Source organism: Tamandua tetradactyla, chromosome 4, assembly GCF_023851605.1.
Source record: "Tamandua tetradactyla isolate mTamTet1 chromosome 4, mTamTet1.pri, whole genome shotgun sequence".
In the NCBI taxonomy this organism is placed as follows: domain Eukaryota; kingdom Metazoa; phylum Chordata; class Mammalia; order Pilosa; family Myrmecophagidae; genus Tamandua; species Tamandua tetradactyla.
The window spans coordinates 53,696,545-53,709,146 of record NC_135330.1 but is presented as its reverse complement, the minus strand read 5'-3'; the positions used below and the strand labels follow the sequence as shown (position 1 = coordinate 53,709,146).

Below are 12,602 nucleotides of genomic sequence, written 5' to 3'. Positions count from 1 at the left end.
GTGTTTTAAAGGAATTTTTTTTTCTCTGGAGACAGTGTTTAAGGTATTTTTAGTTTAGCCTTTAGCTTAAAGATTATGTGTTACAATAAATAATTTAATTAAACAACATACTGATTTCAAAAGAATTTTTCTGGTGAAGAAACAACAGGATCTACAAAAGGTTTAAAATGAAGCTTACTTCTACAGTCTGGTTCAGGATCCCATTTACCATTTATGCAGACTGTTTGCATGTACTTGCTTTTCCCCAAACATCTGTAATTTGTTACGGTGTTATGAGGAACTACAGCCAGATATGATCTGAATATAACTCCGGTGTAAAGCTTTGAAGATCTACACCCTTTAAGTTGGTTTGTTGCTGTAAAAAATGAAAAGATTTACACAATATTAATATTAAACAGAAACTCAATAAAAATATATAATATTAATAGCATATTAAAACTATGTTTGATACTATTAAACATTATCACAAATTATTCTGATATTATTGCATAAAATAGGCAGTGCTGCTAAAAAAAAATGAAAAAGAAGACAAAACACAAACACAATATCCCATATTTAGGTAACAGAAGAATATGTTAGAAGGTCTTCTGGGAAGTGGGATTGCAATATGGGCTCCTCTGACTCAGAAGTTTTGACTGCTGGACCCTCCTATAGAAGAACTACAGTCAGCCCAATTTTTCAAGGCTCTGAAAAGGTACATACATGATTGCTTTCTACTAAATAAATATCTTTGAAACATTTAAATAAAAAAATAAAAGTGGTGATGCCTGAGTAAGCCTCTGGAAAGCATAGTATTAGTAAGGACAGACATATCTGAGTGCTCCTTAAATTTCAATTAGTCCCACATTTCAGGCATACAGCTGACTCAGGAAGTTAGAGTAAGTCCAAGGGAAGAGCCCACTAATAACACCATGAAGCTTTAGAACATCAATTTCTAACCAGCCCTTTCTGTGTCTAGGGAGTTTTCCTTGCTAGATCTGTCCCATTTCTTCCATGAAGATGTATATTATTATGGACCCCTTTCCTTAGTGTGTCAAAGGATGGGATAACGAGGGCTGGAGCACCATGTGTGCTCTAACAAATTCTATCTTAAAGTTATCATGTGTGGTGCTAAGTGGTTGAGGTTTCTGTGCTCCCTTGCACAAAGATTGATGATTATGAATATACAGAATCCACACCTTCCTCTAACAGAGTCTAGGCCTCCCTACAGGTGGAAGACATTTCCTCCCAGTATGTCATCACTGATGACCAGTGACCCTATCTGCTGTCTCCAAATGGGGTGCAACAGCTATAGTATTCATCTCCAGAAGTGGGTGAGACAGTTGGTATACCGGGAGTCCAGGAGCTCAGGGTGTCTGGTCTAGATTCTGGAAAAACAGCCACAGAGTCTGCCCGTCTTTACAGCTTAATGTTAAAGGCTTTAGAATATTCATTTCGCTGGAGCTAAGTAAAAGGCAGCCACAATTTCAGATCTCAGAAAAAAATCCTTGCAAATACTGATGCTTTGGGGCTGAAAGCCCAGACTGTTAGAATTCAACTGAAGCAAAGCACAAAGCCTGGTGGACTGATATAAAAACCTGGAATGGAAAAAACACACAGACAAACTAATTAGAAAGTTTGGGAGGGAGTTAAGGGAATTTTGGCAACAGAAAGAGCAGGGATAAAGCCTAGTTCCTGAGTACTGGTCTCCCACACTTTCCGTAAGGAGACAAGATAAACACAAAACTTAATAGAACTTGGGCCCCATCATTATTATTTTGTTTCTTGTTTCTAAACCATGCTGAAGTAAAAACTGAGGTAAAGCAATGAAATAAGAGAAAATATATTATAATTTCTTATAGAAATAAAGTATCCAAATTCAATATTAGAACTAATAAAGGAATTTAGCAAGGTCGCTGGAAATAAAATCACTATACACAACTAAAGTATATTCTTATATATGGAAAGAATAACTATTTAAATATGTAAATTAATAAAAGATCTCATTCATTATATTAATTTAGCCCCAAAGAAACTGGGGTGAAAACCCATGTAAAATAATTTCAATGATAAATTTATGAAACCACATGGAAAAGTATATTATTAGACCTGAATAAATACACAGCAGAATTATATTCATGGAAGGAAGAGTCAATATCAGTGGAAGATTCAATATCAGTGAAATTCTAATTCTCGCCAAATTTATACATTTTTACAATCCCTGTCAAAACTGAATTGGAATTATTATGAAACTTGATTTTAAAAGACAACATATTAGGACATTTTAAAGGCAATTCTGATAATTAATAAGGATTCTATAATAAAAATTTCATCATATTAATATAAGAATGAATAGACAAAATAGTTTAAGGGAATAGAAAATATAATCCAGAAATAGATATATTAGTAAATAAGATGTTTATAAATGGCATATGAAGTTAAATATTAGTTGAAATAAGATAGACAATTCACTAAATGGCATTGATACAGTTTTCCATATGGAAGAAAAAAAGGCACTCTAATACACGGAAAAACTCTGGAAGAGATAAAAAAGTAGATATTGGTAAAAAAAAATCATAATATTGAAAAGAACGGACTATCTTTATGTACTTAAAAAGGAAAGGATTTTGAAGCAAGACTTTCACAAACACACAACACATAAGCACACAAAAAGAAAGATTTATAAATGGATCTACAACAAAACCTTCAGAATGAAAATGACATCATAAACACATTATAATAAAGCAAAATATAATTTAAAATATTTTCAATACAAATAAGAAAGGCTTCCATTTAAAACTTAAGTATATCTTAAAACAGTAAGAAAATAAAATAATAGAAAAATGTTCATTGCACAGAAGAGAAAATATTAGCTACCAACAGCTATTTGTACAGAAACTCAATATCCCTATTACTCAGAAAGTAAACAAATTACATAAATATGAGATCATTTTTTGATGATGATGTAAAAAATATCTGATTGACCCATTAATTCAAAATTATTAAAATATCAAATGGAGATAAAGAGAGAGGTAGTGTCTTTGCATATTTAGCAGTTTGTAAAATTGGAACTGAGCAGACCTCAGGACACAGTAATTTCACTTTTAAGGATCAACTGTAGGAAGCACGTCAAGCACGTCAAACTGTCCCGTATACCAGGACGAAAATAAATAACACCCATTGTCAATAGGGTAATGAAACTTTAAAATGTACTTTCTTACAAAAAAAAAAAAGTGTATTTTCTTAAGTGGGCTACCACCCCACAGCAAAATTATAATGCTGATGGATAAAGCACTTTGCATGCCAGTGAATAGACAATAAGTTTGTTTACAAAAATTTTGATAAAGAGCATATAAGCTACTTCCTCCTTTTTTTCATGGATGCATGTGTACACATGGGAAAATTAAAATGTAGAGTGTAAAGTACAGCTAGTACTCATAATTAGTAATGCCTCTTCATGAGTGGAGAGGGGAATGGATATTTCTATTTTTCCTTTGGTGTTTTAACTTCAATGATTTATTTTATTACTAAAATTAAATATTTGAAACAAATAACATTAAAAAATGTTTAATTTTGGATAGTGAAATCATGAGTGTTTTGCATTCTTTTAACTTTTCTCTACACTTTTAAAACAAAATTGAATCAAAGGATCTCAGCTATGTCTTTTCATCTAGAACTTCTCTGGGTCTAGAAATGATTTTGGTTGAGGAAGAAAGACATAGGGATGGGCTGAGAGACATTAATTCAGCTAAAAGGTTATGAAAAGCCTATATACCTATACAGAATACCTATGTCTACCCCAAGACCGTATGAACAACAGAAGGCAGAGCATGCAAATGTCTGATGCAGGAGAAAACTGACACCAAATAGACCAAACTCTGGGTGAGGAGCCTGTGTAATGGCAACCAAAAATAATTCTGAAAGCTATTGACAAAAAAAATATTAATGTTCTAAATCTTAAGGCACTGAATTAGGTATTGGGTCCATGTAAACAGCCCCTGCTGACCAGATACAGTCTAAATGGGAAAAAAGATATCTATTTATTGCAAGACAATGTGATAAGTGATCTAATCAATGTATATACAGATAGTACAGTGGAGAGAACATATTCTACTGGAGTTTTGAGAAGGGGGCATGGGTTGTTGAAAATGAACCAAGAAAGTTTTCAGAGAAGAGTTAACTTTAGAGGTGAGTCTTGAATAGAAGATTCATCTGTAATCAATAATGCAGGAAAACGTTCCAAGTAGTGAGCCAAGCACAAGAAAAGGCGTAGAGATTTAAAAGAACATGGCATGTCCAGGAACTAAGGAAAATCAGTTCTGCATAACTCCTTTACATTGTCATGGCGGGGAGTGATATATACCTGGAAAAGACAGTCTGGGATTATCTTAAAGCAAATTTCCGAAATTTCTTTGTTCATAGCACCCTCAGTGTCTCAGTAATTTTTCACAGTGCTCCTAGGCCAAAGGAAATCTTTCATAACTTAGTTTATTTAGATCAAATATTATTTGGCCTTAATACATTTCTTAACTGTAACAACTTAATGCCTGATGGGCACCAGCATTTACTGATATAAATATATTCATTCATTAAAAAGTTGTAATGCATAAATATCAAGGACCAAATTGAGAAGTGTTTTCTTACCAATGCACTTAGGAAGCTGAGTCCACACTCCACTAAGACAGGTAATTATTTTATTTCCAATCATCGTATATGCATTTGTGCAATTCAGCTCCAGTGAATCTCCATGGCGATAGGGAGGAGAAGAAGTCAGGACAGAGCCGTGGTTGAGTTTAGGTATATCTCCACATGTTTTCACTTGTTCTAAGTTTAATAAAAAAAATCTTTAAAATGTTTTAAACCTAATACATATGTATTTATACATGAGTGCAAATTAAAGTAAGTGTTCATGTTTGAATATTATATGGACTTACCAACACAAGTGGGCAAAGCCGTCCATTCTCCATCCATACATTGTATTTTCTTAGGTCCTTTCATCAGGAAACTAGGATTACAATCATATTCCACCACTTCACTGTGTTTATATTCTTCTTTCCTTATCAACTTAACTTTACCACTGGGGAGTTGAGGAGGCGGGCCACATGATTGTACTTGCCCTATTATAGAGAAACTGAGTAAATAATGGTTAAATGGTCTTAAAATGATAAAACCAACAAAATATGGAGCTACCATTTTGGTGGACCTAGAATTAAATCACATTGCTATTACATTCCTATTTTTTTCAGGTCTTTTTTTATTGTGTACACAGGGTATTGACTTAATTCTTTTTCTCAAACATTGACTTTTTATTATGGACAATTTTAAACTAACAAAAACAAAGAGTATGCCTTAAGAATGCTGATATTCTAATTACCTAAATATAAAAATTGTCAATATTTTGACTTTTTGCTTTACTTAATCTTTTGTGAAGTAATTAAAAGTAAATGATAAACATGGTGATGCTTCACTCTTAATTTCTTCAGAATACCTTTCTAATAAATAAGGGCACTTTCCTACATACACAAAATATCTTTTTACATTTCACCTAGATTAACAATAATTTTTTTAGTATAATCTTGCAACCTTTATATATTAAAATATTCTGCTTGCACCTCTCCAAATATTTTATAGGTTGTTTATTATAACCAGGAAATTGGTTGTACTCTTAAAGATTTTAAAGTATGTTCAATAATCTAGATTCTATATAAATGTTAAATTATTAAATATGTGGCATGATATACAAAGTATAGTTATAGTTTTTATGAATGTCTAGGGATATCTAAAATCATGTGTTCAAAAAAATTGATGAAAATGATATCATCTGAAGTCAATAATAAATCTTCATTGTTTTATATTGAATAACCCACATGTACGATGCTAAGGTCCATACTGTATTTTTTAAAAGTCTAACATTTGCATTGATATCGGTTTGGAGCAAAACTAATGCCTCTTAATCCCAGCTACTATATTTGAACTATAAAATCCTATTATATATTTCAAAATACAGAGACAGAATTACTCCTTCATTTAGGAAATGAATGATTTATGCAAATCAATTTCTAATCACCATATATCCTTCCATATTACCAGTTAAAATACTGCTTTTGCCATTTTTTTCTGTGCTACATCATATTACAAATGCAATACATAGCCAGTGGTATAAAATATAATTCTTATTTCATTAACTGTAAGATAATATTGACCTTTACATGTTGGGAAATTAGGTGACCATCCAAATTGATAGCACTGGATTGAATCTGGTCCAACTCTTATAAGTCTTTGTCTGCAGGAAAATTTCAACACATCTCCAACTCTATATTTCTCTTGTTTTGGATGGGCATTTACAGTTTCCTCTAAAAGTGGAACAGGACATTCTATTTCTAAAAAATGAAATTAAAGTAAATGAACATATGTTAATATGAAATTTTCATTGCAAAAATAAATTCAATACATGTTAAATAAAAATGAAATGCAGGGGGCTGAAAATATACAGGGTTATAAAATACACCTTTACTTCTAAAAATCATATGAATTTATTATTTGCTACCAATGACTTTGTATAAGGACCTCTTTAGGATTAAACTAGGCATAACCTGAGATGTTATTTGGAAAGGAGAATTATTTAATTTGGATAGATATTTATTAATTATTTGTTTATAAAAAAAGAATATGAAAGTCTGTCATATTCAACACAAGTAAATCATTCTTAAAATGAAAAATCAAAATGCAACTGTGCTGGTTTGAAAGGATGTATATCCCTTAGAAAAACCATGTTTTAATCTAAATCCCATTTCATAAAGGCAGAATAATCCCTATTCAATACTGTATGTTTGAAACTGTAATCAGATCATCTCCCTGGAGATGTGATTTAATCAAGAGTGGTTGTTAAGCTGAATTAGGTGACGACATGTATCCACCCATTTGGGTGGGTCTTGATAAGTGTCTGCAGTCCTATAAAAGAGGACATTTTGGAGAACGAAGGAGATTCAGAGAGAGCAGAGACTGCTGCAGCACCATGAAGCAGAGAGTCCACGAGCCAGTGACCTTTGGAGATGAAGAAGGAAAATGCCTCCCGGGGAGCTTCATGAAACCTGAAGCCAGGAGAGAAAGCTAGCAGATGATGCTGTGTTCGCCATGTGCCCTTCCAGGTGAGAGAGAAGCCCTGACTGTGTTCACCATGTGTCTTCTCACTTGAGAAACCCTGAACTTCATCGGCCTTCTTGAACCAAGGTGTCTTTCCCTGTTTGGATGCCTTTGATTGGACATTTCTACAGACTTGTTTTAATTGGGACATTTTCTCGGCCTTAGAACTATAAACTAGCAACTTATTAAATTCCCTTTTTTAAAAGTCATTCTATTTCTGGTATATTGCATTCTGGCAGCTAGCAAACTAGAACAGCAACATAATTATATTTTTCATAAAAATGGTAATAATGTTTAAAAAGTACATTATCTGAAACACCCAAACAAGATTTATCTAATAAATTTTACAAATGAGGAAATAAATTTCAAAGACTTTTTAAAAAACACATGGCTAATTGTAGTTTATGTTTTCTGAATCTTTCCATTATGTTCAATAATGTTACTAATATGGTTATAAAAACTAACACATTATGAATATCTTCTGATTCAATTAGAAATGGATATGCATAGATATATGTGTATTTTTTCTCATGTAATTTGTCATTATTAGTTTATAAAATTAAATATTGAAATTCATGTGAAAATATGTAAATGACACTCAAGGCAGAATGAATACTCTCAAAACTCAAGCATAAATTATAAAATAATACAATTAAAATCATCTCAGAATATTAAACTAGCTAGCTCTATGTATGGTTAATATCAGTTTAATGAGTTACTATCAGTTTATTTGAACAGATCACACTGGAATGCAACTCACTTAGTTTCTATAATATTTTTACCTCTGTATCCTTGTTTTGTACTCTAACATTTTGCATGATGATTCTTGTTTGGTTTAAATTCTTTTCCTTATCCAATTGTAAAAAAAAAATGCTGTTGAAAATTATTGGTTCTGGCTGATGTAGAGTTTTCCAACTGCTTTATTTATAAATAGATATTATATGATGGTATAGACCAGATAATGACCCCCAAAGATGTCCACATCCTAATCCCTGAAATCTGTGAACAAATTTCCTAATATTGCAAACCAGACTCTGTAGATGGGATTAAGTTAATGGCCTTGGGATAGAGAGATTATCTTGAATTATCTGGGAGAACCCAAAATAATCACAAAGATGAAAATAGGCCTAATTTTAAAACATCAGAATCAGAGTACAAAATGTGACAACAGCAGCAGAAGGCAGAGTGATTTGAGGAAAAGGCTACAACTCTCAACCAAAAATGTTAGGAGCTTCTAGAACCTGAAAAGGCAAAGGGCACATTTGTTCTCTCAGAGCCTCCAGAAGGAAGACATGCCTTGGATAGCTTGAATTTGGGACTTCTGTCTTCCAGAACTGTAAAATAAATAACTTTGTTATAGCAGTAATAGGAATGAGTTCATATGAAATAAAACCTGCAGCTATTATTAAGGAAGGTATGATTTGGGATGACCTGAAGGCATTTTGAGCAGCTTATACAGTTTAGAGTTCAATGAGAGGACCAAGGAGCAAAATATCTAAAGTTGCTGAAGGAGCTGTAACAAACTACAACTTTCATAACATATGACTAGTTTTGAATTAATTAGCAGTTGGAATTTGAGATATCTTGCAAATAACTTTCATTTTAATCATAAATATAATACATGGGGCATATACAAAGTCTTATTTTGAAACTGTTAAGTGCTTGTCAAATAGATGTCTTTATATTGATATTTAACTTTGGCTCTTTAAAGCTATCTGGGAAATCTTGAATTTTGATTCTTGTTTCTTAGGAAATGCCTCTGCATGGAACACACACACAAAAAAATACATTCATAACTGTTTTATCTTTCAGAAGGAAAAATACTTACCATGGCAGGTGGGTAAATGGGACCAGCCATTTTCTCCACATACTATGGAGTCTGTGGTGTTTCCATCTCTGTTTTCATATCCATCATTGCATTCGTAGTCCAACTTGTCATTGAGCTTAAACCATCTGGCATTACCTTTCCTTCTGGCATTAACAAATGCTGGCATAGCACAAGACTCTAAGGCAGATTAAAAATCAAGATTTTATTTCTAATGTTTCCTCAAGGGCATTACAAGCAGACAAAACCTCTAGCAATCATCATGTACTAGCAAATAAAATACCTTTTAGAACACATCATACCAATAAGTCAACAAGTATTTTCAGCATACATCAACTCTTGCATAAAATACAGGTTATGTTTTGTATGCATAAATATATATTCATATAGTTACATTATCTATCTATCTGATATATAATATATACTAATAACAATCCAATAAATACTAGTGTGGATGTATATGTGTATCACATATGCCCAAATACATGCATACATATATATTTATATCCTCACAGGAAACGCAAGGTTTTCATGTCAGAGAACTCAGAGTTTGTTACTTACAAAGCATCTTAGTTATGGTTTCCTAAGCCCCAATCCCTAATCCCAGCAGATGTACCCTGATAGCATCCTGCTCATGCAGTAGCTTTGTACCACAGGAGAGGAACCCCTAAATGATGGAACTTGGAGGTCATATAGGGTGGCTGGCACATTGACCCAGAGATCTTTGCTGTGGAGTGTAAATGAATCTCTGGGAAGGGGAGAGGAAGTTCTCTAGGCTTTCACTGCTCTGGAATATGTACACATGGCTGCAGGGAGATAAATCCCTAATTTTTGTTGGAGCTCTATACTAATGTTCAAAGCATGCTTGCTATTTAGTCATTCTTTAACCAATTTTGCCCTTGCTGTTTGCTCAGAAAGCCTGAGCTGTACAGAAATACGAAAGTACTTATGGAGGATTGTCTCCCAAGTGTGTAATTTTAAAAAATGTATTGAAGCATAATATACATGGAGAAGTGTTTAAAAATCATAGGTATATAGTTAAATTATCACAAAATAAGCACATCTATGTAACTATTATCCAGGTAAAATAATAGAATATTAACTACATCCTTAAAGCGTCCCATGCCCCCGCTCTCTTGACTTCAGACACCACAGAATAATTTAAAAATTTTCTGTAAGTTGCTTTTGACCTCATTTTTATATTTCAAGTCATTCACATGTTTGTGATCAGCAGTAGTCTACTACATCATTTCGTTTTAAAAAATATATTGATTTTTAGTTATATTACACATTTTTCAGTGATCTAAAAGGACCAGCCAGTGGTAACTTATCATGATATCATTACTAAAAAATGACAAACTATATTTCCTTGCTCATTATATTACTTTGCACATTTATCAAATTCAATGAAAAATTTCATAAACAACATATTTTATTATGCTATTTTCACTTTTAATAAGTCAATAAATTGAAAGACAGTTACAGATATCTATATATATTCAGACCCTGGAATAATATTTTGAGTGTTTGAGAATTAGTGTACATTTTCATTTAACACAGTTACTAGTACTAATGCAATCAATACTAAAGAGAATTGCGTTCATTAGCTAAAGAAATGCATACATTAGCATGAAGAATCTTGTCTTTTAGAATGGTGTCGTTTGTAAAAGCCAACTCATCATAATTTTGGCAGAACTGAAGAATATACTCTTGCTTTTAGAGGTCCATAAACTGAGGATATTATGAGAAAACATTGTATACCTCTTCTTTACTAAGAGCCCATGAGAAGAGAAATTGAAAGAAAAAATAAGAGGCACAAGTGGATACCTTTTCTCTAAAAATACTACTGAGCAACACTGAAACAATGTAAGTTTATGATATCAATCTTAGAAAGTCTTCATTAAAAAAGTGAAAAAAAAATCTCCCTAAATAGATTCAAATTCTTTCAAATGTAATGTTTTTTCTTGACCCTTCCCTTAACTCAATTTCCAAATATTAATTATGTTATTAGTTAGTCATTCCTCATATTAGTCTAAGATTTTCTGAAACCAGGGTCCACCTCTCCATCCTGTCTCTCAAATTCGCAGTAATTGCAGGAGTTTTGGGGCTGGTTCCCTCTCTGCAGCATCATATTATGGATTGAAAAGTTTCTCCTGTTTTACATTGTAACTGGAGACATAGTTTATTACTTAGGCACACAGCTTTTATTTAAAAGAAAGGGAAATCAAATGCAGGAGATTGATAATCTGAAAAGGGGCAGAAATAAAGTGCATATATGTCTCAGTTTTTAAGTTGTGCCAGAAGCTTTATAAACCGTTCTAAATAACTTTTCTTCTTTTCTTAAGTGGTGGCATCTCATCAAGGAAATAAATGTACTGAAATGAGGGAATGACGTCCTATAAAGAAGTGGAAAGACATATCTCTGAAAGTTAAATCACTTTGGCATGGAAATATTTAGAAATTGTATTAATATATTTTATTTAAAATGAGTTTGACAAAGTTCCATATGGTACCATAAGTCCAGGAAAAGAAAACAGTAGTTGATGTAAACTTTGATGTTAATATGTTCAGGAAATTGCATAATAAAATATACAATTACTTACTAATACAAGTTGGTTGAGTTGACCATCCATTTTGCAAACATTTAATTGTTCCTGTAGTCATTCCATCAGTTGTTGAATATCCTGATTTACACTTATATTGTATTTCTTCATTTAAAGAATAAGCATATTCTTTTTCAAAAAGAAACCCATTCTCAACTGTAATATCTGATTTTAAACATCTTTCTGAAAGAAAAAAAACATATGGAAAGTATGAACATCTGTTTACTAAAATTTCTCATGCTTTGTCAATAAATATTGAAAAAAGCAAGCACTATGCTAGGGAAACTACAAACTAGAATTATCCTGACAATCTAAGTTCTTATAGCATTAAAAATATGCTATCTATATCATTCCAGGAAACTATGCAAAATTCTGAACAACTTTTATGGAGGTTTTTTGTTTTTTGGAAGTGCAGGGTCAGGGACATGAACCCGTGTCTCCTGCGTGACAGGTGAGAAATCTAACACTGAGCTACCCTTGCACTGTCCTGAACAACTTTATATGAAATAAGGCATATTATAAATAATTCAAAAATAAAGAGGAAAGAACTCTTTCCAGTAGAATTTGAGCATGCCAAGGGAAATCTAATCCAGGAATCTAATTAATTTCCTATAAAGGAATCTGGGTGATTTGCAATAAATTGACCCCTTTTATTAAGTCTTCACAATGATTTGAACTTCTCAGCAGCTGGAGAATTCATTCAGCTCCCATGGAGTCTCAGATCAGGTGCTACAACAGAACTGGAATGCCACTTGAATTCATGGCTGGAGAATCAAACAGTAAATAGTAATAGCTAATAGAAAAGCAATTGGCTCTCAGAATTTGGAACTGGTAGTATAGAGACAGTGCAATGGAGATATGGAAAAGGAGCTCAACTACAGCTCCTTTGAGATCAGAGATTTTTATTCTGAGGTAGCCTGTCTATTCCTGTAATATAGCTGTGGCATATTACTGTAAATGGCTCTAAATGGCTGAATGGTCCACCAAAGTTGCCATGTTCCTATCTCCAGAAACTGTGAATGTTGCCTTTCATAACCAAAGGGGACCTTGTA

At 32.7% G+C, this 12,602-nt stretch overlaps 1 protein-coding gene across 2 annotated transcripts in view; it reads right to left on the bottom strand.

Annotated features, from left to right (window-relative positions):
• Positions 1-12,602, bottom strand: part of CFHR5 (complement factor H related 5) — a 50,936-nt gene that overhangs the window by 23,998 nt on the left and 14,336 nt on the right. The window contains exons 3-9 of one of the 2 annotated variants that reach the window (XM_077157302.1): positions 11,551-11,733; positions 8,951-9,127; positions 8,364-8,456; positions 6,183-6,359; positions 4,914-5,096; positions 4,624-4,803; positions 179-355 (exon numbers count right to left, since the gene is read on the bottom strand). In XM_077157302.1, the coding sequence (XP_077013417.1) occupies positions 179-355; positions 4,624-4,803; positions 4,914-5,096; positions 6,183-6,359; positions 8,364-8,456; positions 8,951-9,127; positions 11,551-11,733 (1,170 nt within the window). The remainder of the gene's footprint in view (positions 1-178; positions 356-4,623; positions 4,804-4,913; positions 5,097-6,182; positions 6,360-8,363; positions 8,457-8,950; positions 9,128-11,550; positions 11,734-12,602) is intronic. The other variant, XM_077157303.1, reaches the window with a different exon arrangement.